The following is a 26,396-nucleotide window of genomic DNA, read 5'->3' on the forward strand; positions in this document are numbered from 1 at the left end:
CATACGCATACCTGCATCCTTCTTAGAGGTTAAAAATGAGTCATCCCTGCATTAATAGAGAAATGTTAACAGTGCTGCTGCTCTCTCTGAGGGCATCTAAAACACCACTGTTTGACAGACTTAAGTTGATGAGCTCTGAGTCATTGAGAGGAGGCAGATGTCAAATGTATATACTGGTTCATTGGACTAGAAACAGTTACCTGGGGCCAAATTCATGTTCCTTGGCTTTATGAAATAAGCAACAACCTGCTCTCTCAGGATGCTGACAGACGGGGGAGATGGTGAGGGTTCTGGAGTCAGGCAGACTTGCATTGAGGTCTAGGTTCTGCCATCAACTAGCTGTAGGCATCTCTCTGAGCCTCAGTGATTCCTCTCTGTAAGGTGGGGATAATAAATAGTCTTGCCTGACCAGGAGATGGTGCAGTGGATAGAGCATCAACCTGGGATTCTGAGTACACAGTTTTGAAACCCTGAGGTCACGGCTTGAGTGTGGGCTCACCAGCCTGAGCATGGGATCATACACATGATCCCACGGTTGCTGGCTTGAAGCACAAGGTCACTGGCTTGAGCTCAAGGTCACTGGCTTCAGCAAGGGGTCACTGGCTTGGTTGTGGCCTGTCCCCCCATCAAGGCATGTGTGAAAAAGCAGTCAATGAACAACTAAAGTGCTGCAACTATGGGTTTATGCTTCTCATCTCTCTACCTTCCTGTCTGTCTGTCCCTGTCTGTCTGCCCCACCATCTCTATCTCTCTTGCTAAATAAATAATCTTGCTGTGAATACAAGATAGATATTGTATATGCAAGCACTTGCTATGTTCCTGGCACACAGGAAGTACTCAATAAAGTTATCTTTATAGCATGCTTAAAAGTATGCTAGATTTTTTCAGTTGAATTTTTAGAGTGGTCAAACCTCTTCTCTACCTTCAAACCCTTCTATATATTGACAGAAGGCCATAACCTGAAGAAATGGGTGGGACAAAGTGATATTATACATGCCCCTGCACAAGTTACTCCCAGTTATTAGCTCAGAGGTGTATGGTGGGCTCCGTGGCCCCTTCCCCAGCATTCCTGGGGATATTCTGAAATGTAAGATCAACCTCCTATCATGTTAGATTGGGTATTTCTAGGTAACAATCTGAAAACTCTTTCGAAGCAGAGGGTCAGTGCAGAAGAAGGCAGAGAACACAGGATCACAGAGGGAAAGAAGCCATCCCCAGGGTGATAGTTAGATGCAGGAGGAATTTTGCAGAATCCACTGAAGGAGAGAAAGCCTCCTTTCTGGTTCCGGCATTGCACAGATAGGTCAGCTGCAAATGAGAAAAGGGCTGCTGTGAGCTGTCCAACACTATACCACACTGTGAGCACTCCACAGCTCACATGTAAACTTGGAGTTAGAGATGGAGAAGCGTCTGCTTCTTACACAAAAGCCATGATGCACAGAAAGGCCTGTGCTGAGGCAGCTCAGCGTGGGAACTGAGAAGAGGATTAGAAACAGGGCAATGAGGACATGGGAAGGCTCGAACAAGATCAGAGAAGCAACATTTCCTTTTGTCACAACAGGCTGGGGCTTCACCCGGGCCTCAGTGAGGAGGGACTGGAAGTCAATACCCTAACCACACTGTAAATTATTTATAGCTTGTTGCATAAATAATTATGCCTAAATTAGTTGTTTAGTAAACAGTTTATAATTCACTGCATAGCAAAGGTTAAGGCATTCTAAATTAATCTACTTGTTTTTATAAAGCCCTAAGTGAGGGAGCCTTCCAGGTTGGACTATAGAGAAATGTTGGAGCAAGGTGGACTCAGCTGACATCCTGTGACAAGTTTCCTCAGATAACTTGGGAAGAAATTCTTCTGTTTATTTAGTGTGAAACCCAGAGTTCTTGCAATGGCTTCCAAGGTCCTACATGATCCCAATGCCTTCTCCGAGTGCACTTCTACTAATCTTTCCCTTGTTCTCTGCATACTGTTGGTCAAACAAACCAGGCACACCCCCACCGAGAGCCTTTGCACTGTCTGTTTCCTCTTCAGGGAGTGCCCAGTCCCATATTTCAGCTTAGTTGATTCTCTAACCTCTTTGAAGTGTTTGCTCAAGTCTTACCTTCCCAAAGAGTCCCACCCTGACAACTTATTTAAAATGGCAATTACCTTTCTGCCTCTCACCAGAACAATCTTGTCCTCACTTATTCTATCTTGACTTTTTAATAGACATTATTGGGTTTTAATATTCTACATACTTTTACATTTATTATATTTATTATTATTGACTGTTTTGCCTTGCGAGAATGTGCCCTTCACAGGAGCTGGAATTTTCTGTTGTTGTTTGTTCACTACTGTATCCCAAGCAGCTAGAGCTGTTTCTGGCACATAGTAGGCACTAAGAAATGCTTTGAATGAATGAAAGAAAGAAAGAAAGAAAGAAAGAAAGAAAGAAAGAAAGAAAGAGAAAGAAAGATCGTTCAGGGTGGGACTTGTGAGAGTATGTAAGCTGCCCATTCTGCATGGATGCTGAGAGGACCTGGAAGCTTTTAGAATGCAATTTTTGGAAGGTCCAGTCTGTGAGAGGAACTGGACATCTGCAAAAGAAGAGACAGCAGGCCTGTTAGACTTACCATGTCCCAAACTGAACCCATCATCTTGTCTACCGAACTTCCTTCTCCTATTCAGTCAGCTCTGCAAGTAAAAGAGTCTGCGTCACCTCTTTGATTATGTTCATTCATCATCCATATGAATCAGTATCTGAGGTCTGTTGATTTTATCTTTTTAATTATCTAGAATAATTATTCTCCAGTGTCATTACCACCAACGCAAACATTTAGAGGGGGCAGGATGTAGAAAAGCTGTTCTAAGTACATAGAGCTTCATCATCTTTTGTTTTTGCGTAGGATTCAGAAGTGTGGTGCTTGGCTTTTTGCAAGTTTCTAGCTCTGTTCCCAGCCCTCACTCACACTGATGATCCAAACATGCTTTGTCTCTGTCGTCCTTGTCCTGCTGAAGTCTGATTCTATTTCCAGAAGTTTCTTCTCAGTGTGGCACTTGGTTGCAGAAGAGATCCCTGTTAGATCAGCTCTGAGAGCTCATAGGTGATGCCTTGCACTCACCTGATATGGGAGAGGCAACCCTCCTCCTCAACCCTCCTCCTCGTTTCAATGAGTAGTCTCATATTGTCATGCTGTGGTTTCCAGTAAATACCCAGGGGCTACTTTGGGGTTCTCCTTTCTCAGGTTCATCAGATGCCATCTTCCTGCTTCTTCCTCTTCTACATATGACACCAAGTAGGTCTTGCGGCTGTGCATGGCTTGTCCCCACCTGCCTGTATTTGGAAGTTTTGGGGGATATCTTACAATCCAGTTTTGATGTCAATGCTACCTATGGGTTATTCAGTTTTTGTCATCCAATTATTCTGTCAGTTTTTACGTGAGGATTTGGAGAGATTAAAAATTGATGCTGCCACCACTGCAATCTTTCTAGAATTTTTTCTTATTTCTCTTCCTTTTAAGTAACTGAGTTCTGATGATACGATTTCTTACCTTAAAACTGCCCAAATAATCACTAGCACATGTAATACTGCCTGTCAGGGATGATTACTCTAAGCAAATGTATATGTAAGAGATATGGTGACTGAGACAGCCCAAGATGTCTAACAGACTCTAGACAGCATACCATTACCCAGGAGAGGCAGTCATGCTGAGTGGACCTGGCAGCCAGAGTAATGCCCAGTGTAAGGGTGTTAAAGGAAGAAAGGATGACAGGATCATCCAATGCCACCTTGTGGTGGACTGAACTAGTCTTTTCTTTGGTGGGGGGAGTGGATATACATAGAAGATGAACTCTGGGGATGCCTGGGAATAATTGAGACTCATGGCACATCATTTTGGTATGAAAGTGAGGTTGGGTACCGTTTGTTGATGTCTGTCTCTTCCAGACTGTGTGAGCTTTCTAAGGGCTGGCAGTGACCCCCAGCACAAGGCCTGGCACATGATTAGCATCAAATGTGATTCATTGAATCAGGATGATCAGGGACTGACTAGAGACACTGCTTAGTGGTTTAAACCTCCTTGAACTGGTTGCGAATATTATATGTCTGTTACTGGTATCATGCGGGGACAGACACTTCCCTGAAGAGCTCAGCTCTCCCTTCAGCCACTTCCCTAGGGCTTGAGTATATATACTCACACCTTACCAGAAAACCATTTACCTGTAAGTTCTGAGAGATGGCACAGTGGTTATTGGGGGTCCAAGCTTTACTTGGACCTTAGCCAGAGCATTATTTTAGTGGAATATTGAAGTGTTTACAGAATGACTTGTATAAAAGGTGCCTCTTATTCTACTGATTCTTGCTTCAAGTATTTCCATTTAAAACAAATATTTTTCTTTTGTCTTTTGTGGGATTTAGTTACTTGCTCAACTCTCAAACTTTTACTACAGTGCAGGGAATTCGCTGTTTTGTTTTGTTTTTGTTTGTTTGTTTTTGCCCGAGATCCCAGCCAAAGACAGAGTCTGCATATCCTGAAATATAGTTCCAGAACAGAGGAAGGAGTTCATGGGGTTCCTGTGCTCCAGGCCAGCTGGTGTAGCAAGGCTTACAGTGATGTGTCCCGGGAAGTCTCTGATTTACTTGATTCTATTAAAAATTTAGTGATACCTACTCTGTGTCAGACTCTGTGCTGAGTGCTAGTGATGCTGAGATAAATCAGACAGTGCCTGTCACTGAGAATGTCTCAAAATCTGCTGGAGCAGCGAGACAAGTGGAGAAACTATGGAGTGTGGTCCGTAGGTGCACAGTCTCTGGAATCAGGCTGCTTGCATGGGGTTCTGGCTCTCATAAGTCATGTAAGTTTTCGACACCTCTACATTTTCACCTGTGAAATGGGAATAATAACAGTGTGCATTTAATCAGGCTATTATGACAATAAAGTAAATATATGTGATTAGTGCACAGCCATTTGGGGCACTGTAAGTGTCTGATAAAAATTAATTATTATTACTGGTGGCTTTTGTCTACTTTCCCTTTTCCTGCAACTTTGAAACTGCGTTTCATCCTATTCTCTATTTTCTTTTTTTTTTAAAAAAAATCTAAGTAAGCACAACTTATTTTTATCTTAATGGTTTAGTAGTAACTTGGGCAATTTGGGAGCAAAACATGCCGGGAGATGTCAGGCTGGGTGGGAGGTGTACAGATGCCTTGAACACCCAATCCATTTGCCTTCCGCCTGCTGGTGGGCCAGAAGCCCCTTATGTCCTGCCTTGTTTCGGTCAGAGTTGGCGTTGGAGCTAAGTGGGAGGTGCCTGCTTGACAGGAGCTGGAGACTAGACACTTAGTGGGTCTAAGAGAAGACAGGGATCCAGGGCTTTATTTATCTGCTCAGCTTATTTATTTATTTTCTTTAAATGCTTATTTTAATGGTTTTAGAGTAGAAGAGAGAAAGAGAGAGAGAAAGAGAGAGAGAGAGAGAGAGAGAGAGAGAGGAACATCAATCTGTTCCTGTACGTGCCCTGACCAGGGATGGAACCGGCAAGCTCGGTTCTTCAGGACAATGCTGTATCCATCCATCGGGCCAGGTTATTCTTCTCCATGTGTTTGGTTGCTACTTGGGGAGGAGGAGGTATCTGTTTAAACAAGCTCTGAAACACAAGTTAGTTTTAGCTCATTCTTAAAGAAAACCAGATTCTTCTTGCCCCGCAGGAGCCCACTGTCCGTCATTTTCTGAGGTTGTCACCCTGGCAGCGGCTCCTGCCACTCAACAGCTAGAAGTGGGTGTGGCCTGAGAGCAGTTCTGACATCTCTGGTGCCCGGGGCTCTGGCCTGCCCGCCATGCGAGCCGGGGGGCTCTCGGCTTCCCTTCCTCTTCCTATTGCTCATACACTGCCCTGAAATTCTGGCTTGCAAATGGTCTTCCCCATCGCCCTGTGTTAAGGTGGCCTCATCTTGCTATCTGCTCCTCTTTCTTTTTCTTTTCTTTTTTCTTTTCTTTTCTTTTCTTTTTTTTTGACGGATGAGCAGAGCGAGAAGCAGTAAATCATAGAGCTGAAGAGCGGACTCCAGTCAGAAAGACCAAACTTTCTATCTCAGTGCCCACTTTCTGCCAGGTGATGTCACCGCCCTGCGCCCGAGCTTCTTCATCTGCAAAACTGAGGGTAACGGTGGCGTTGAACTCAGGCAACTGTCCTGAGAAGTAAATCAAATGATTCATGCTCAGCACCTAGCACAGTGCGCCACACGTGGTGAGTGCTGAATAAACGCTAGCCACTGTTTCTGTTATTATTACAGGTGCCAAAGTACTGCACGCGGGAGCGCAGCGGAGAGAACTAACATTTTGAGCACTCCTTTGTGCCAGGCAATGTCCTGGGCCTTCACAGTCACCATTTAATTTAATTCTCCCATCAACTCGGTGTGGAAAGTTCTATTATTATCTCTGTTTTACAGATGGAGGAATCGAGGCTCAGAGAGGTTAAGAAACTTACTCAAAGGACTAATGTATGTTGTCTGAAGTCAGAGTGCTGGTTGCTCTGGCTGGGGAGTGACCAGAAGTGGGCACAGGGGACTCTCGGGAAGCTGGCACATCCCGTTTCTTTATCTGGCTCCTGGATACAAGGCTAGGTTGACCTCATAAAAGTTCATTGTGGCTGCAACTTGATATTATGATTTGTTCACTTTTATGTACATATGTTATTTCAATAAAAATTTTAGAAACAGGAAAAACTAAATAAATAGGAGCAGTGGCCGGCGGCCTTCCGTCGCATCGATTACGGATAGCAGAGCCAAGCCTTTCCACCCCCAAACGCGGGTGGGAAGCCCTGGCCTGCGGAAGCTCCTGGATGCGGAGGCCCTTGCACAGTGGGCTGTTCCGTCCCCAGGAAGCTCTGGTGCAAGGCCTGTCCAGGCAGCTAAGGAGGGAGCAGGATCATCATGAGATGGGGAAGGCCTGACTTTACCCGAGGGAGGCGTCCCTGAGGTCGCCAACCCCAGAAGGCACAGGTCCAAGAGGCTTACCTGGGATTCCGCCTGTCGCAGGCTCTGAGGTAGATAACGGGCAGGGGTGGTGGTGGGGAGACTGGAAGACAAACCCACCTAGGCTTGCCACGTTTCTTCCCCCGGGAGAACAACTTCCGCCCCCTAGCCTACCTGAGGGACCCTCTTTTCTTCTACTTTCAGGTTCTATGAGAGCCTCCTGGCTCCATAGTCCATAGCCCGGTCCACCTACCCAGCCACTGGCGCTTGGTTTCCTGTAGGTCTTCCCTGGGGCCTGTGGCACAAAGCCCAGGAGACAGCCCATCTCTGCCTGTGGTCGGCTGGGAAGGAAAAAGCTGAGTGAAATTCTTTCTTGGGGAGTGGGATAGAAACTCCTTAGGGCCATCGTCTAGACGCCATCTCCTTCCCTGAACCCTGTATTTGTTTTTTTAAAGAAACTTAAAAAGAGATTTTAACAAGTAGTTTTAGATTTACAGAAGGTAGCACAGAGAGTTCCCTCTACATCCCACGCCAATTTCCCTGATTGTTGATGTCTCACACAAGCAAGGTACCTTGATCACGACGAAGGAACAGGCACTGGTTCGTGATCATTAACTAAATGTCAGACTTCCAATTCCCCAAGTTGTGTCATGAATGTCCTTTTCTCTTTCAGGATTCCATCCCCGATATCCTGTTACAGTCAGTCTGTGATGCTGGTCTGTGACAGCGTCTCATTTTTCCTTTGTTTTGTAATGACCCTGGTGACCTTGAGTCGTGGTCAGGTATTTTGTAGACTGTTCCTCAGTTTGAGTCACTGATGTCTCTCCCAAGATGAGACTGAGGTTATGTATTTTGGGGAAGAATGCCACAGAAGTGAAGTGCCCTTCTCACATGTCACAGCAGGGGTACCAGCTATCAGCATGACTTATTGCAGGGGTCCCCAAACTTTTTACACAGGGGGCCAGTTCACTGTCCCTCAGACCGTTGGAGGGCCGGACTATAAGAAAAAACTATGAACAAATTCCTATGCACACTGCACATATCTTATTTTAAAGTAAAAAAACAAAATGGGAACAAATACAATATTTAAAATGAAGAACAAGTAAATTTAAATCAACAAACTGACTAGTATTTCAATGGGAACTATGGGCCTGCTTTTGGCTAATGAGATGGTCAATGTGCTCCTCTCACTGACCACCAATGAAAGAGGTGCCCCTTCCGGGAGTGCGGTGGGGGCCAGATAAATGGCCTCAGGGGGCCGCATGTGGCCCGCGGGCCGTAGTTTGGGGACCCCTGGCTTATTGGGTGGGGAGGTTCACCTTGATCACGTGGGTAAGGGGGTGTTTGCCAGCTTTCTCCACTGAAAAGTTAATTTTTCCCTTTACTCTCTAAGCTTTTTTTTTTTTTTTTTTTTGGGAATTGAGTCACTATGTCCAACCCAGGCTCAAGCCCCTTTCTATCTATTCTTAATTGAGTTTATCTAATGCAAAACCTGTAAACACACACTCCTCTGAGTATTTGCACAGGTGGAGGAACACAGACTAATACCCAGCCACCTAGATTCAGGCATACAGATAATACAGACACACACCCAGATGAAATCGTATCTGCGGACAGACACGCACAGGGACAAATCCATGGATACCGGAGAAATGAATGCTTTTGTCACCACATTTGCCTTTGCAGCAAAGTGATAAATCACTGAGGACTTTCATTAGCAAGGCATCTGAAATTGCACTTTCTTTCTAATTTTGAAAGATCTTCCAGAGCAGAACCAAGTATGCCTCCGTGTCAAGTTGGGAGAAGAGGAGATGACAAAATGTGACTTTGGGATCTAGTCAGGCCTCTGGTGGCTGTGCCTCCCTTTTCTCCGCTGCTCGGCTCTTCCATGGCCCTGTCCCACCCAGGCTAGAAGGAAGGGGGAGCGAACGTCTCCTGCCCGAGGGCCTCGGAGCTCCTCCCTGGGCAGACGTGCTCACAGGCCTCCCTGGGCACCGTGGGTTTCCTCTGTGTGCAGGGCTGTGACTTAGCAGTCAGTCAACCCCACCAGTTCCCACCTCTGTTGCCCTTTCCTGTTCCCCTTCAACAGCATCTCAGAACCTGACTCTGGCACTCAGTGCTTCTGAAGATTAGGGTCCTGGGTCACCTCTCCCGCTTTTCCTCTCACTGCTCCCTCTTTTCCAGAATTTATAACTCAGCCCAACTGACCTACTCACTGTCCCGTTGTCTTCCCCAACCTGGAATACCCTCCCACTGTCTCCATGTGTCCAAACCCTACTCAGCTCTCCAGCCACCTCCTCCAAGCCCCTCACCCTGTCTTCCCACTCGTAGGGACAGCTCCCTCCTTTGACTTTCCAGAAAGCCTTTCTCAAAGGTGCAGCATGGACTCAACTCTTCTCAGTTATTTGTCTACTTGGGTTTTAGAAAAAGTTCTCCTTATTACAAACAATAGAAATGAACTCTCGGATTTATTCTTTAGTCCCTAATTGAAGTTGCTGTCACGAATGTGACCTATGTTGAGCAACTGCAGTCTCTGTATTTCTAAATTTTCAGTTTCACAGTTTGAGGAGAGGGGGTTGGATGAGTGCAGCTTGGCTCAGGAGCCCACCCATGGATCAGCCAGCAGCTATGGCTGGGGACATTTTCACAGCACAGACACGACCCCTGCAGGGCCATTTCTATATTTGAAAGGAGAAACCTTTTACAAAGAGAACGCAAAAGATGAGGCTCAGGTTGCCACCCTGGGAGGAAGCTAAATGGAGCTTGTCTTTGCTATTGACAGAAGGAGGAGGAAGGATGCTGGGAAGCCAGAACAACAGATGCCCACTGCAAAGTGTTTATGCCGTGAATGAGTCAGTGCGTGAGTGACGAGTTTATCTGTTGCCTTTGAAAACCCCTAGATCGGTTTGTCTCCCAGTGCTCTATCTGTAGAACATGATGATCATATCTGTTTTTCCATTTTCTAGATCCCCTTTTCAATCCTGTGGACTTGGGGTAGGTGCTCTCTGGGTAACCTGAGTGGTGGAGGCATAGCGAGTCTTCTGCAGGCAAACAGCATTAAATGCCTTCCACTCCGCCACCTACTCACTGGCTTACATTTACTGAGTAGCTAGTGTACATCAGGCACTGGCAAGAAACCAAATATGAGGGCTTGTTCCTCATAGGACCTGGAGGGTTTCATACAAACACACCGATTACAATAGCGTGTTACTAGTGCTCCACTGGAGGATATATGAAGAGGTACGGGGGCCCTGGGGAGCTCTGGCAGGCTTTTCAAAGAAAGTAACGTTAGAATGGGGTTTTGCAGAATGAGTAGGAGCTTGCCAGGAAGAGAAGAAGGAAAGGAAATTCTATTGGAGAGAAGAACCGCCTGTGTAAGGCCACCGGGCTTTGTAAAGGAGAGTGGTGGTGTTGGGAAATAGGGGAGAGGGGAGTGCCTGCAGTGTAGCGTGTGTTTCTGGCCGGAGTGCTAAGAGTTGGGAAGAGGGGAAAGGAGAGGGGTGGGAAGGGAGGCTGGGGCCTGATCTCGGAAGTCCTCGATCTGAGCCTCAGGAGTTTTGACTTATGCAGGAGAAAGCGGTGGTGGGCACACAGGGAATGACAATATATACTATATGTTCCCACTTATGTAAAATTATATATGAATTCATAAAGATAGACTGGGCACCAGGGCACTGTGATTTCAGGTAACTCTCTCTCTCTCATTATATATATTATATATATATAATATATATATAATATATATAATGTAGTAGCTATTTTTAGGAAGGGAGAGTGAGAAAGGTCATTGGTGAGTTTTTGCTTTTAACAATTTGAAAGGCAATTTGCTATAGAAACCATGTGTACAATTTTCCTGGTTAAGCATTATAAGCTTTCTGGTTAAAAATTACATTTAAAAGCCAAACAAACAGATCGTTCAGAAAGTCCTGCTCATTCTCAATTATTAACAGTAAATATGAAGGTATCATTTTAACCGTGATTACTGGAGTATGCCTTTATAATTTTAGTTCAGTCTGATACATTTGCCTCACTTAGCTGGCCTCATCAGTGCCCTCTGTGCGCTGTCTGGACTCAGAATAAAAAAACACATCCTCAGCTGGTCCTCCGCAGCCTTACAGCAGCTGCCTCTTCCCCGCCCACCTTCCACCTCCCTCACCTCCCGTCCTCTATCCCGCTCTCTGCCTGGTGACTCTGGTACCCTTGCTGTTCCTCGCCCATCTCAAGGACACGTGTGCACCAGCGCCTTTGCACTTGATGTTCCCTCTCCCTGAAGAGATCGGCCCCCAGGTATTTATGTAGCTCACTCCCTCATGTCCTCCAAGTCTTGGCCCAGATGTCCCTTTTTCAGTGAGCCTTCTCTGATCCACTTATTTTAAATAGCCACGCCTACTGTCCCGCCCACTCCCAGCACTCTCTCTCCTTCTTTCCTTTCTCTCATCCTTCATAGGACTTACCACCTCCAGCATACTACATGCATTGTTTCTTCATTCTGCAAACGACTTTGAGAGTTCACTGTCATCGCACTTGAATGTAACCTTCACAAGGGAAGTCATTTTTATCTACCTGTTTGCTGTTATAGCCCCAGTCTTACTTAGAACAGTACTTGGCACATAGTAGGCACCAAATACATATTTTTGGAATAAGTGTAAAAGGATGGCAGCTGGAGAATGGCTTGAGGCCAGCAAGGTTAGCAACAGAAATACTAGAGGATTGCTGTGAGCCAAAGACCCAGGGGCTCGAGCCCAGCCTGACTGATGAACTGTGCACATCTTTTGTTGTAATCTTCAAATGATACTGACATCTTTCATTTTAAAATTTCTCACTACTTTGTCTTGATTCTTCAGGCAGATCAAAAGCTCCAAGAGAGTGAAGGCTTGGCATGTTCGTCTCACTATTCCCGCAGCGCCTGACATTTAAATGATATTAAATGTGAGGCCCTCAACAAATGTTCAATACTTCATTAATGATGTTATTACTGAACTTTTATCTGACTAAGTGAATTTCAGAGTGAATTATATTCAATAGGGATCTTGGGATTTAATCTACGGTCTCATGTTACTGTACTAAAAAGAGTTAATTTTGTTTCATTAAAAAAGTAATATGCATGCTTCCGATGGAAAATTTAGAAATTAAGGAAAAGTTGAAAAAATTAAAAAGTCTCAGTTTCACCACTCATGAAGAACCACTAGCATTTTAATCTTCCCTTTAAGTATTTTTTCTAGGCATAGCTTTTTTAAAAAAAAAAATTTATTATCATTAATTTGAGAGAGAAAGAGGGAGAGAGAGAGAGACAGGAAGGGAAAGGGTGAGGGAGGAGAGAGATGAGAAGCATCAATCTGTAGTTGAGGCACTTTAGTTGCTCATTGATTGCTTCTCTTATGTGCCTTGACTAGGGGGCTCCAGCTGAGCCAGTGACCCCTTGCTCAAGCCAGTGATCTTGGGCTCAAGCCAGAGACCATGGGATCATGTTAATGATCTTGTGCTCAAGCTGGCAGTCCTACTCTCAAGCTGGCGAACGTGAACTCAATCTGAATGAGCCTGAACTCAAGACCTTGGGGTTTCCAACCAGGGACCTCACCATCCCAGGTCGATGTTCTATCCATTGTGCCGCCATCCGTCAGGCCAGACATAGCTTTTTAACATAATTACAATTGTGTCTACAGTCTTGCATACTATTTTCCCCATTTTATTAGTACACACTTTTTTCTTTGCTCTAAACTTTTGGAAAGGATTATTTTAAACAAGTGCACATGATATAACCAAGAAGCTGGGCCATAGCTTACTTAACATAACTAATATTTGATATTTACACTATTTCCAGTTTCCTTTGTTGCAAAGATCATGTGCTGCTCTGCAGACTTATTGCCTGCTGTTAGTCTGGTCATTGGCCCCCACAACTTCTAGGCCTCCGTCTTATTATCTGTAAGGTGGATATAATGAGAAATAAAAGGATTAAGGTAAGTGAAGACAAGAAACAGTGATGAGCACATACATAGGTGTTCAGTAAACATCAGGAGGCTTGGGATTCAAACCTTTGGGAAGTGTGGAGTGTTGACAGCTATCATGGTGCTGTTCCCCGGCTGCAGGCTGCACCTCATGCAGGTGGACTCGGTCCAGCGCTGGATGGAGGACCTGAAGCTCATGACCGAGTGTGAGTGCATGTGCGTCCTACAGGCGAAGCCCATCAGCCTGGAGGAGGATACACAAGGTGACCTCATCCTGGCTGGTGGCCCTGGCCCTGGGGACCCCCTGCAGCTGCTGCTCAAGCGGGGCTGGGTCATCAGCACCGAGCTGCGCAGGATCGGGCAGAAGCTGGCCCAGGACCGCTGGGCACGCGTCCACAGCATGAGCGTGCGTCTGACCTGCCACGCCCGCTCCATGGTCAGCGAGTACAGTGCTGTCAGCAGGAGCTCCTCACAGGAGATGGGCCAGGTCAGTTGCTCTGGGTTGGGAGTGGGTGGGCATGCCTTCTAGAAGAATGAGTCTAAATTGTGTGATATCTGAACTCTTCTTGCCCCAAGGACCTCCTTTCTCTTCTAGGAAAGCAAGGAAGACAGTAAGGACCTTCACTGAGTATGTATTCTATGCTAGAAATTGTACTAGGCCATTTTACACACATCTCATTTAACCTGCACGGCCTCTGAAGCAGATATAACCACTATGAGAGGTTGTGCAATGGTTAAATGTACGCACTCTAATGTCAGACTGCCTGGGTTCAAATGCCAGCTCTGCTGTGTGACGTTGGCAAGTTACTTAACTTCTCTGTGCCCCAGTGCTAGCATTCTAATGAATATATTAATATTTATTTCACAGAACTGTTGTGAGGACTGAGTTATACTGTGTAAAACAGTAAAAACAGTTGATTAAAAATATTAGCTAGTATTATTGCCCTCACTTTATAGATGACGTAACAAAAACTCAGAGAGAGTAAATAACTTATGCAGAAAGTGGATTCCACCTAAGCCTTTCTGATTCCAAAGCCCGTGACTTTGAATCTTCTCCAAGCCCAAAGTGAACCATTGAACGACCCCCTTCTTATTTCTCTTTTCTGTGACATTTACTTTTCACCTTAGTGCTTCATCCTTTCCTTGTTTCACTTTGCAGACAGTCAACTTCTATTCATACTTGGAAGCTCTTCCTCTCTGGAGCTTCTCAGATTCCCAGGCATAACTAATTGTTCAGTTTCCTATTTTAGAGCTTCCCCAAGCAACTGATGATGATCTCTTTTGCCATAGCACACTGTATTATAGTTATGTGCCTGTTTCCCAAATCAGAGGATTTGATTCTTGGTCTTTAAGTTCCCAGAGGGCGCAGCCCAACAGTTGGTCCTCAATCAATGCTTATTGAATTAAATCAAGTTGATCTACTTTTCTACAGATTGAGAAGCTGCTAATGGAGAAATGCTCAGAGCTCTCAGCAGTCACAGAGAGGTAAATCTGGACAGGGTCTGCTGACCTGCCCTCAGACGATGGAAGGGGCTGGCATCTTTGCCCAGAGGGACGGTGGGAGAGGAGGGGGCTGCGGGTGGTTTGAGAGTGTCCTTTTGCTGAGTTTTATCAGCAAAATTGAAAGACTCCCTTGTGATTTTCTGCCCCATTTTCAGGCCTTAGAGAGAATTTAAAAGGCAGAGAAGAGAGAGGCCTGGGCATGGGAAGAAAGGATTCTTAAGGGTTGGTGACAAGGAATAGGTTTCCCACAGCTTTGGGACATCCCCCTGACCCCCAAAGTCAAGGCAAGGTGAAAGCAGACACTCACACCCTTATGCTCATATGCACATAGACAAGGATTTCACAGACACTCACTGTCTCACATCCACTACATAAACACACACTCATGCAATCACAGAAATGCGCTCACACCCTCTTCTCTGTATCACACACACATACACATACATCATTTACACTCAGACACATGCACACACTCGACCTCACATGGGCACACACACCCACTTATATGTTGGCACTCTCTCTCACCCCTTCCAGCCCCCATACCCTGGGAGAAAAATTTGGAACTTGGCATCCCCCTAGGCCCCCATGAGGTCTTTAGACTTCCAGTGTGGAACATTCTCAAGCAAGAGGGATATATTTGAGCCTGATCCCCAGAAGTTTTCCTATCTGGGGTAAAAATGGTCAAGGCCCCTTTCTGCACATTGCATGACCATTCCATACACCTTTGGGTGAGCACCTGCAAAGCTGGTGCTCCAGGACTTCCTCTGGGACCCCTGCCCCCCATCCTTAGACCCGGGCTGCAATAATGGTGGATTCTCCTGGGGAGAGGCCCAGCGGTAGGATTTGGCAGCTTTCTGGTGGCCTTCCTTCCTGGTGATGTGGACTCTTTACTCCCATCTCAGGCCAGTGCTTAATGAACACTAGGAGGCCAAGCGATGAGCCATATATGGAACGTTCCATCTCTGACCTCCAGAAACCAATGTGTTCTCCCAGGTCACATGTACCGCCACCAGGCCTGTGGCAGGTCCACATCAAGCCCCTGCCACCCTCTGAGCTGACTGCCCGCCCCTTCCAGTGGCCCACCGCATGTTTGATTTCCCCCAGGTGCCTCCAGGTTGAGAATGAGCATGTCCTGAAGTCAATGAAGGCCTGTGTGAGTGAGACCTTGAGCACACTGGGCCAGCACTTCGGCCAGCTGCTGGAGCTCGCCTTGACCCGGGAGGTACAGGTCAGTGCAGGCTGGGCTGCAGAGGGGGGCGGGGTGGGCAGAGATATTGGGTCAGGCTGGGGGAAGCTCTGAAGTAGCCTTTCTTGGGGGACATACTCCTTAGATCACCCAAGTGAACTCCAGCACATGAAAGACAGGATTGTCAGGTTGAGCAGAGATTTCCCAGAGGTTAACTCAACCTTGCCTCTCAGGCAGCCGAGGAGAGATGAGACTTACCCAAGGTCACACAGCAAAGCTGGGGCAGATTCTGACATCCTTCAGTTGCACTTACAGAATTGCTCTTACCTCCCCAAATCATCCTGAAAGACTTAAAGCACCTGAAGAAAACAAACTGATTTTGGGAATTCTGGCAATAGAGAAGAATCAAGAAACATCATTTAGTCCAGCCCCAGCCTCTAGGCAAGCTTGTTTCCAGAAAGAGTGAGGGTTCTGGAGCCTGACAGATCTACTTTCAACCCGTGGTTCACCATGGAACCTCGGCTGAGTTCCTCCACCTCTGGGCCTCATTTCCCTCCTCCATAGAGTGCACCCTCCCCCGGAAGGATAGTGGGAAGACCGAGCAAACAACATATGGGAACTGCTTACTGCACAGTACGGGTTAAGTACATGTTATTTCTCTCTATTGCCTTTTCCTATTTCAAAAGCCTTCCAGAAAAGCAGATTCCATAAGGTTTTCATTAGGAAAGGTATTTACATGTTATTTATAGTTACAGAAATATTGTGTTACATATTTGCCATTCTTTTCCCACCGCCAAATAAAAGCCTTCCACAAATAATGAATCTCTCTCCATATCGGCTTTTCTCCAAACACGGCCTTTCTGCTGCCGAGGCCAGACTCTGCTCCCTCTCCTTCCAGCGTCTGGCTCGTTTCGCACGGGCCCGAGCCCTTCTGGCCCAGCTCACCTACAATCGGAGCTGCTGGCCCCACGCAGTCTCATCCTCCTAACCCAGGAGGGTCTGCAAAGGCCGCTGTCCCCGTCTTGAGAGTCTGGGACAAGGAGCAGGAAGGGTCAGAGCAGGGGTGCTGGGGCTGTCATTTAGAACTGATGAGCAATGCTGACCATCACATGTAGGGACCGGCGGTGGTTCAAGCTGGGGTCAGTGTTCCAAAATGAACCATTACATCCCAGAGGGACCCAGTGGAACATGGGGGTCAAAATGGGTTAAGAAATCAAGGGAGTGATGAGTGATGATCTCTAAGTTAGTGGTGGGCAGGAGGGGAGCCTGGAGGAATCTCTGAGTGGGGGCACAGGTGCCACTGCAGCTTCTTATGCCATTCTTTGGGTGCTCCTTCATCTGGAAGTACCAGGTGCAACGGAAAAGGCTGAAGTGGAAGCATTATATTAGGTTGTCAACAGAAGCCAGATGGACATGGAAGTAGTCATTAGCTCTTTTACTAAGGGGCAAGGGTAGGGTGGTTTTTGATGCTGTAGGTCATAGAATTCTCCATGGGCTGCAAAAAGCTTACTTGTGCCTTTTGGACTATTTATAAGGATTTTAGTATATTTTTTCCCTGGATGTATATCTAGTGACTAGAATAGTACCTGGCAACACATAGTAGGCACTCAATAAAGATTTACTAATGAATAAATAGTAAGCAGTATATTCCAACCTACATAAAAGAGAATAAAACTTTTATTCTTAAAAAGCACTTATTGCCTGCTCTCTCTGAGAGCAGTGGCTAGAGCATCGGCCTGGGATGCTGAAGACCCAGGCTCAAAACCCTGAGGTCACTGGCTTGAGTGTGGGCTCAATGGCTTGCGTACGAGCTCACTGGCTTAAGTGCAGTGTCACTAGCTTGAGCATGGGGTCATAGATATGACTTCATGGTGGCTGGCTTGAGCCCAAAGGTCACTGGCTTGAAGCCAAGGTTGCTGGCTTGAGCAAAGGATCACTCGCTCTGCTGGAGCCCCCAGTCAAGGCACATATGAGAAAGCAATCAATGAACAACTAAGGTGCCACAACCACAAATTGATGCTTTTTATCTCTCTCCCTTCCTGTCTGTCTGTCCCTGTCTGTCCCTCCCCCTGTCTCTCTCTCACACACACAAAAAAGCAAGCAAGCACTTACTCACTTATTCTGGGAAGCTAGTGTTTCAGAAAATGCAATTTGGGAAACACTTTTTGTTGCACCAAGAAGCCGTGTAGGCTCCTGAACAGCAGAACAGTGCTCTTCCTACTCTCCCACACCCTTCCTCAGCCCCCAAGAACACACGGTAGAACGGTGCTTACAATGAGGACAGTGATAGTCTAGCACTGCTCTGCACTGGCCTGGTCTATCTTGAAATGTTATGTCCAGTTCCAGACCCTGGATGTGTCATTGGCAATGATTGTGCTCAGAGGTTCCTGGAAGAATGAGGTAGTACTGATGACCAATGTATATGAGGGAGTAAGTGGAGGAGTAAGGGGATGTCTACTCTAAGGACAGACACTCTGCTACTTCCAAGTTCTGTGCTTTGAAGCCCAAAAGGCAGAAGGATCTCAGGCCAGTGGAGTGAATTTACAAGATATTCCATGTAAAAAGGGGTTTGTGAAGCAATAGGGTGGCCCATAATGGAAAGGGCCACGTTAGGAGCTCCCCATCACCGCGATGGGCAAGTCATGTCTGGGAAGAGATTGGCAGTAGATGGAGGTTAGACTTCCATCTTGGCAGCATGCAGTTCTGTAAATGTGGGCATTGTGGGGTTGTGAACTGATCATGGAGTTTGGAAGCATATCAGCATTCAAATCCTGGCCATGCAAATTTGGGCAAATTACTTAATTTCTCTCATCCTCAGTTTCCTTTTCTCTACAGAGGGTCGTTGTGAGGACTAAATGAGACAACACATGAGTATTTGGTGGCACTTTTCTGAATGTGTTAACTGACTTCTTCACTAGAAACCAATAGCAAGCTTTGCTAAAAGAACTCATAATCACCTAATTAATTGCTTATTATGATAGTTTAACTATTTGGTGGGCATGCTAAATTTTAAGGCTTAACTGTTAGGAGTCACTAATGGGAAATTTGTGAGTACTGATAACTCATCCGTTTGGGAATAAAGGATTAGCCGCGTGGGAGGCAAGGGGAGCGGACTTGACTTACAGGAACGAATTTACTTGAAAATGACTTCTAGGGGACTCTCCATGGAATCCCTGACTCAGCTTCCCGTGGATAGATGTTATACTCACTCATCCCTTCATCCCACCGATCCATTTTTCTTTTTAAAGTAACTGCTTTATGCTAATAAAACTAACTGGGGAATGGTTTTTTTTTCTTCTCTGTGGCTAAATGAGCTTGTTAGTACTTTATCTTATAGCTAAATTTCCCCTTCTTGGCCCAGACAGAGCTGGACAGCCCCAGGCCTCACCTGAGGGGCAAACACATATCCTGTGACAAAGGTCAAACCAGAGGGACACTATGTCAGAGAAGAGGGGGGGGGGCACCAAGCCGAGCATACTCAGTTCTTCCTTCTAAAACTCACTCACTCTTCCCTCCCGTCCCAGCATGGTGACATGGAGGGGAGGGAGTGAAGCCAGCAGAGACGGTGTTGCTGAAATCCCAACCTAGGGGAACAAGAGAGGTGAGGGTCAAGTATTGCTCCTTGGTGGTTCACTGTTCTCACCCCATTATCTTATTAGCTTTGCCCATTAGGCTATGCTGAGGCGGGGGTGTAGCTGAGCCCCCTGGAGGAGGAGGCCTGCTGCCTGCAGAGCAGTCCTTTTCCACCTTTGTGAAGCCATTTCCCACAAATAACAACTCCTACTCCTTTGCAGAACCTTTTGGAATCACAGTGGGTAATTTCGACTTTGCTCTCAGCAGGCTTGGAAGTGACTCACAATATTACGTTCATTAAATTAACTCTAAGGAGGCTTTGTAACTAAAGCTCAAAATTGCTTTCCTGTTTTATTCCCCACCGTCAGATTTTGCGCAACTATGTTGTCTAAAATAAGTAATTAGAGGCTGCAATGTGATTAAATGGCAGCACAAAGATAATCCAAACATAATTGCCAGATGAGAAATATAAAGATGTCCAAAAATTTAATATAGTCTCCGATCTCATTTTAAAGTTCCCTTGGAGAAAAGAAAGTAAAAGAAATAAAAGAAAAGAATCCTTTTACCCTTAATTCAAAGCCCCAAATTCGTAGGTTAATACAATTCTTTTCAATTTCCTTGTCCTGCTCATCTCAGCCAGGAGGGTCTCATTGTGTGTGGGGAGACATGTTGCCTTGGGCAGATGTCGTCCAGACTGTCTCTCCAGTGGGAGGGGGTCCTTCAGGACTCCTCAATTTATCTTTCCCCACCTTCTTCTAAGGGCCCAAGAGTAAGTACATTGGACACACAATCTTATCACAGCACTACCTCAACATTCACAGAAAGTGAAAACAGGCTAGTCCTCAAGTTTTAGGGCAGGAACTGCAGGAAACATGGCCCAGGACTCCATCCTTGGAGCCCAGATCCTTACAGATACTCACTGGTACTTGGGAGACAGAGGGAGGTGGCGAGACCATCTTGGTTGCAGCTGCAGCAGGTTGCCAGTCCGTTCATTTCCCTTGTCCGGAGTCCACAGGGAATGATGAACACATGTTCACTGGAGGAAAGCATCCGTCATAGCTTAGTTGCGGTGCGATGTTCACCATATATAGGAGAAAAATGTCTCCTTTCTCTTAGAGCAGTGGTCCCCAATCTTTTTTGGGCCACGGACTGGTTTAATGTCAGAAAATATTTTCACGGACCGGCCTTTAGGGTGAGACGGATAAATGTATCACATGACCAAGACAAGCGTCAAGAGTGAGTCTTAGATGGATGTAACAGAGGGAATCTGGTCATTTTTTAAAAATAAAACATCATTCAGACTTAAATATAAATAAAACAAAAATAATGTAAGTTATTTATTCTTTCTCTGAGGACCGGTACCAAATGGCCCACGGACCGGTACCGGCCCATGGCCCAGGGGTTGGGGACCACTGTCTTAGAGGACATTTGACAAGTTTTCATCTTTCCGCAAGCAGTCAGCCTTTTGCAACTCCTTCCAAAGGACTTGCTTGATTTGCACTCTGTTTCACCCAGCATTTCTTAATTTCTAGCTCACCTCTAAATGCGTTGCTTCTGCACCCCTCCCCCCAACTGCATTGATTTGAGCTCCTGGAAGTGACTTAGGCCAGTGGTCTTCAAACCACTTCAGAGGCACTGCACTCTCTGGGCTCCCGGAGACTTCCCAGGAGAAATGCAAGCACGTGTAGTTTTAAGGAAATTAATTTCCAGGTCTTCAATTTTCATTTGGTTTTTTTCTCCCCTAAAATGACCTTCCCAATACTACACAGAGTTTTTATTAGTCCTCCTACTACTTTCCAAAAGAAAGGCCATACTCATCACTCATCCCAAATCCTACCGTGCTTTCCTGGCTGTGCAGAGACCTGGGAATGTGAGTGGGGGATCTACAAAGGAGAACTTTCATTCACGAACCATAAAACCCTCAGGCCTCCATGAGTTGTTTTACACATATTTCTGTTAAAAAAAAAAAGGCACTGAAAGTTGTGGCTTTTGCCCAGTGTGGGGGTTTTCTGAATTCAGATATACAGGTGGAGGGTGGGGGGGGGAGGGGAGTGAGGGACAGAGAGAGAGAAAGAGAGAGAGAGAGAGAGAGAGAGAGGTGTTGGAGAGAAAGTTATTAAAGTTTTCAGTTTATCTCATCCCTCCCATCTCCAACTGGTCTCAAATTGTGAATGGCTCTTTGAGGGATATCATCCTTAAACAAAGCAAAGAGAGTACTGGTAGGACACATTGCTCCCTAAAAATGGTTTTTTGAGGGGCAGGTAATTAAATGCAAGCAATTTTCCTTTAGCTACATTTTATACTCAGCCCTGTGTCAATAGCTGTAAAGAAAAGTATCTTTGAAAAGCCAAAGACCTATTGGTTAATGAGACTGACTTTTAAATGTAACTGAGATATTTTTGAGAACGGCCAAAATTTTCAAGATATATTGGTTAAAAATCTGTGTTCACAAGTTTTATGTGATTGTCCTCTTTTTTCAGATTTGATATACATTACGAAAGCAGATAAAGCTTATTTTGTCAAAATCTTTTATAAAATACTTATATTAATTTCTTTTTCCTGTTAACAAAAGGTCAAATTCGCTGCTAGCAGCTGGACTAATTTGTTTAAGCAGTAAAGACTTTTTCCTTCTTTAAATACATGAAATTTGATCATGAGAGGTACTAGATATAATCTAATGCTTTTTGATTTTCTTCTTCTCAGATCTTGTTTAATTGTTCTGTAAAGTGAACACCAGAGTTTCATACACATACATACCTATTTACCAAAGAAATGCAATGTCTTTTTATCATACTTCTAGATTTATAATTAATTTATAATTATAGCTACATACTACTTTGCTAATTGAAAATTTAGTAAATTGTTTTAATTTTGGCTTTATAACATATACAAGTAAATCAAAATTTATTTTAGCTCTATATTATTTTAATATTGACAGTTTTTAGCATTTCCCCTTAGAGAATGATTTCCATTAATTGTCGATGTTTGCCTTGGTTGTGTGGCTCAGTGGATAGAGTGTTGTCCTAGCACACTGAGGTCTTGGGTTTGATTCCCTGTCAGGGCACATATGAGAAGCAATCAATAAAAGCAACTAAGTTGAATAAGTGAAAAGAGTTGATACTTCTCTCTTTCTATCAAATCAATGGAAAAATTAAAAAAAAATATTGTTAGGTTTTTTTAACATGAAAAGAAATTTTTGATGTTGATTTTTTAGATGATTTTTAAGCATTTCTTGAAACCTGTATCAAAATATTTTTAAATTAAAAATGAAGTCAGTCCTTTATTATGAAGAAGTTAAGTTGATGTGGCTATTGACTTGACTAGAAGAACTATTTCTGCCAATTAGTTTATAGAGTGGGTATTTTCCACAAATTAAATAAGCAAAAGTTATAGATTTAAGGTTTTGGTAAAATACATATATTTGAAACGCAAAAATATTTGATTTAAAAATTTGTGTTGGCAATAAAATTAATCATGTTTTGACTTTCCTAATCCTTTGTGAAGAATTTGGATAACCCAAGATTCTCTAAGGGAAAGAGTGGTGGGTATAATTCAGAGTTACTTGATAAGCCTTTGGTAAAGTATTTTTGGAACTCTTCCCAGAAATTGAGATAGTGAATGAATGACTTTAATGATTGGGTAACAAATGCTTTTGCAAGTCAAATGGTTTCCAATTTTTTGCTTTTATCAATATAAAGGAGGACCAATTTAGAGGAGTTATCAGCTGGCAGATCATTAAAAATAGTGTTTGATGATAGATCACTATGTGATTACATAACTCAGAATGTGCTCAAAGGGTTGAATAGCTTGGCTATACAAGTTGGATATATAACTCCTATTCTCCCCTGTATTAGATTTATGGGAGCAAGATTTTTCAGGGTTTACATCTAAAATATAGCATTAAGTCAATATTCAATCATAAATATGTGGGTGAATTGGAAAGTTTTAAGAGAATAAAAAGAATCATTTATCTCAAGAGATATATTTATACTATTTTAATTCTTATGACTTATAAATACTTATTAAACTTATAATCTATATGTTTTGACCAGTTGTACTGATAATAATTATAATGATAACTCAACCAAGAAGAACTTATTATTATTTTAGAGAGAGAGAGAAACAGGAAAGAGAGAGAGATGAGAAACACCAGCTCATCATAGTTGCTTCACTTTAGTTGTTTATTGATTGCTTCTCATATGTGTCTTGATTGGTGGGCTCAAGCAGAATCAATGACCTTGGGATTCAAGCCACCAACCTTTGAGCTCAAACCAGCAACCTTGGGATCATGTTGATGATCCCATGCTCAAGTTGGCAACACCACACTCAAGCTGGGAAGCCCACGCTCAAGTCAATGAGCCCTCACTCAAGCTGGTGAGCAGGGCTCTCAGCAGCCTAGGCTGGTACTCAATCCACTGCACCACCACCGGTCAGGCAAGAAGAGATTATTTTTAAACACTTAGAGCTTTATAATCAGAGGAAATAAAATAAAATTTTTTATTTTAATGCTAAGTATAATAAGGGTGATCAAGAAGACATTTTAAAACTTAAATGTATAACATTATGATAAAATTCTGAGGGAGAATTGGAATGGGAATATAAATATAAGGTTGAAAAGAAAAATGCAAATTGTACAAATGTTAAAAAGATTATGCATGTAATTTTAAATGGATGATGATGGTATCAAGTTGTTTTGGTATTTAGATTTCACTGAATACATCTGCAATAGTGAAACAGTGGTTATATTTCATGTCACTGCTTCGTCTGCTGGAAATTGCATCTATTCCAACTTTGTTTTTTAAACTTATGATGAAAAATTTCACCTGTCAAGTTAAAAATGTATAAGGGGTCATGTATTTTGTAAAACTCTTTTAGGGCTTAATGAAAAAGAAAACTTGACTAGGATACACAAGCACTCTTGTTTCATGTCACGATGGACACTGTCCCTGCCCTTTGCCAGAGAATCGCTTAGGCATGAGACTCCTGTCTACTAGTGATACCATTCAAATCTGGCCCCCTAGTGAGTCCTCTTATCATCTGCTTCACAGAACACTGTCTTTTCATCTCTTTTGAATATTTTAGCCTCGAGTAACATTTCTTTCTGCTACATCTTTTTTATTTTTCAGTAATGAATTCTGCCTCCGGCATTCTCTTGCCTTTCATTACTCCCCTGATCTTTCCAGGGAGACTTCGCTAAATTTCTAAGTTTACCTTGCATCTCATGTGGGTTTTTGGTTTCTTTCCTAATTCATAGAATGAACACGGTTGCTGGATTGGATTGGCTTCCCCACTTTGACTTCTCTTTCTTTTCTGGCACATTCTTTTGTTTTTCCAAAAAACTCTTCCAGATTTTGGGATTTGCCTTATTGAGAGAAATGAAATCAATTAAGGTCTGGGTCTGCCCCAAATCTCCAGTTTTAAGAGATCTTATCCAGGTCCTGGCTGGGTGGCTTAGTGGATAGAGCACTGTCCTGGTGTGCCGAGGTCGTGGGTTCGATCTCTGGTCAGGGGGAGCCATCAATGAGTGAATAAAGTGGAGCAACGAGTTGATTCTTCTCTCTCCCCCTTCCTCTCTCTTTCTTACTCAAATCAATGGGGGGTAAAAAAAAAAAGAGATCTTATCCACATTTGCCTCCCTAAATTGGATAGTCCTACCTAGGAGAGATCTTCCCATTAAACCAATAGCTAATCCAAGCCTGGATTAAGTTATTTTGTCTATCTCCTCTTGAGTGTGTCCAATTTTTCTTGTTTTTCATCAGAGTTCTAATACATACATTTCTTCAATATGTTCTGTTAAGACAGAGGCAATACTATAATCACATTTTCAAAACATTTCACCTGGAAATTTATCTAATAATCATTTGAATATTTTTATTCTGATCTTTATATTTTTTTCTGTATTCCAGAACTTGATTAATGCCTCACAAACAAGCCCAACAACAATATTTTTTTTATTATATCTCATAATTTTAAGGGTCAAAAATTTGGGCAGGGCTTGGTTGAGTGATTCTTTTATTCCATGAGGCGTCAACAGAGGTCACTTGATAGTATTCGGCTTGCAGATGGTTTGGAGAGCCAGAGCCCTAGACAACGTTATCACACATGTGGTGTCATGGAGGGAATGGCTGGAGAGCTGGTGTCAGCTGAGTATTGATCAGGGATCCTACACATGATTTTTCCAGCATGAAAGTCTTAAGAGTTATCAGACTTCTTACATGGCTACTCAGGACTCCAAAAAGAATATTCCAAGAAATCTGGGTGGCAGCTCCTAGGACTCTTGGATGACTTAGAACAGGGGTCCCCAAACTACGGCCCATGGGCCGCATGCGGCCCCCTGAGGCCATTTATCCGGCCCCCGCCGCACTTCCGGAAGGGGCACCTCTTTCATTGGTGGTCAGTGAGAGGAGCATAGTTCCCATTGAAATACTGGTCAGTTTGTTGATTTAAATTTACTTGTTCTTTATTTTAAATATTGTATTTGTCCCCGTTTTGTTTTTTTACTTTAAAATAAGATATGTGCAGTGTGTATAGGAATTTGTTCATAGTTTTTTTTATAGTCCGGCCCTCCAGCGGTCTGAGGGACAGTGAACTGGCCCCCTGTGTAAAAAGTTTGGGGACCCCTGACTTAGAACATCACTTATGCCAAGCGCTGTCTTCTGTTCATCACTGAAACCACTCCACGTTCAAAAAGAAGGAAATCAGAACCCACATCTCTATGGGAGAAATAGCAAAGCATTTGTGACCATCTTTAAAACACTGCACCCTGTCAAATCAGGTCACATTTATGTAATCCTTTTGCATAACCGGGCTGCCCTAATGATGTCTAACTGTAGAATCTCCACCTGCAGCTTTAGGAAGAGGCTTCATTATATTTCCCTGGCGCCCTCTGAGAAACTCATTTCAGGCTGCTATGTGAGAGTTTACTTCTCTTGATAAATATCACTGGGCTGCAGTCATTCTTTCTGATTGAAAAACAATTAAAAATCTCTCCTCCTTTTCTAATTTCTTATTTAGAGCAGGAAAATTGCATGCATTTTCTTAATTCCTGCTTATCCCTCTCTCCTACTTTTCATTATATCATTGTTGTGGTTCACATCTGCATAGTCTATCTTTTAAGAAAACATATCTGTCATTCAGCCTCATCCGCTTGTTTTCCTTTATTTTGTTTCCATTTTTTCAATGCTCTTTTCATGATACAGAATGAGGCACATTTTTGAAACTTATCCAATTCCTCAT

The 26,396-nt window shown here is 43.9% G+C and overlaps 1 protein-coding gene across 1 annotated transcript in view; it reads left to right on the top strand.

Annotated features, from left to right (window-relative positions):
• The window catches only part of INSC (INSC spindle orientation adaptor protein), a 135,753-nt gene that overhangs the window by 48,380 nt on the left and 60,977 nt on the right, over positions 1–26,396 (top strand). Inside the window, exons 3-5 of the mRNA XM_066253852.1 lie at positions 13,040–13,385; positions 14,331–14,383; positions 15,506–15,629. Of these exons, the coding sequence (XP_066109949.1) occupies positions 13,040–13,385; positions 14,331–14,383; positions 15,506–15,629 (523 nt within the window). The remainder of the gene's footprint in view (positions 1–13,039; positions 13,386–14,330; positions 14,384–15,505; positions 15,630–26,396) is intronic.

The sequence above is a fragment of the Saccopteryx bilineata genome, chromosome 1 (assembly GCF_036850765.1).
Source record: "Saccopteryx bilineata isolate mSacBil1 chromosome 1, mSacBil1_pri_phased_curated, whole genome shotgun sequence".
Lineage (NCBI taxonomy): Eukaryota > Metazoa > Chordata > Mammalia > Chiroptera > Emballonuridae > Saccopteryx > Saccopteryx bilineata.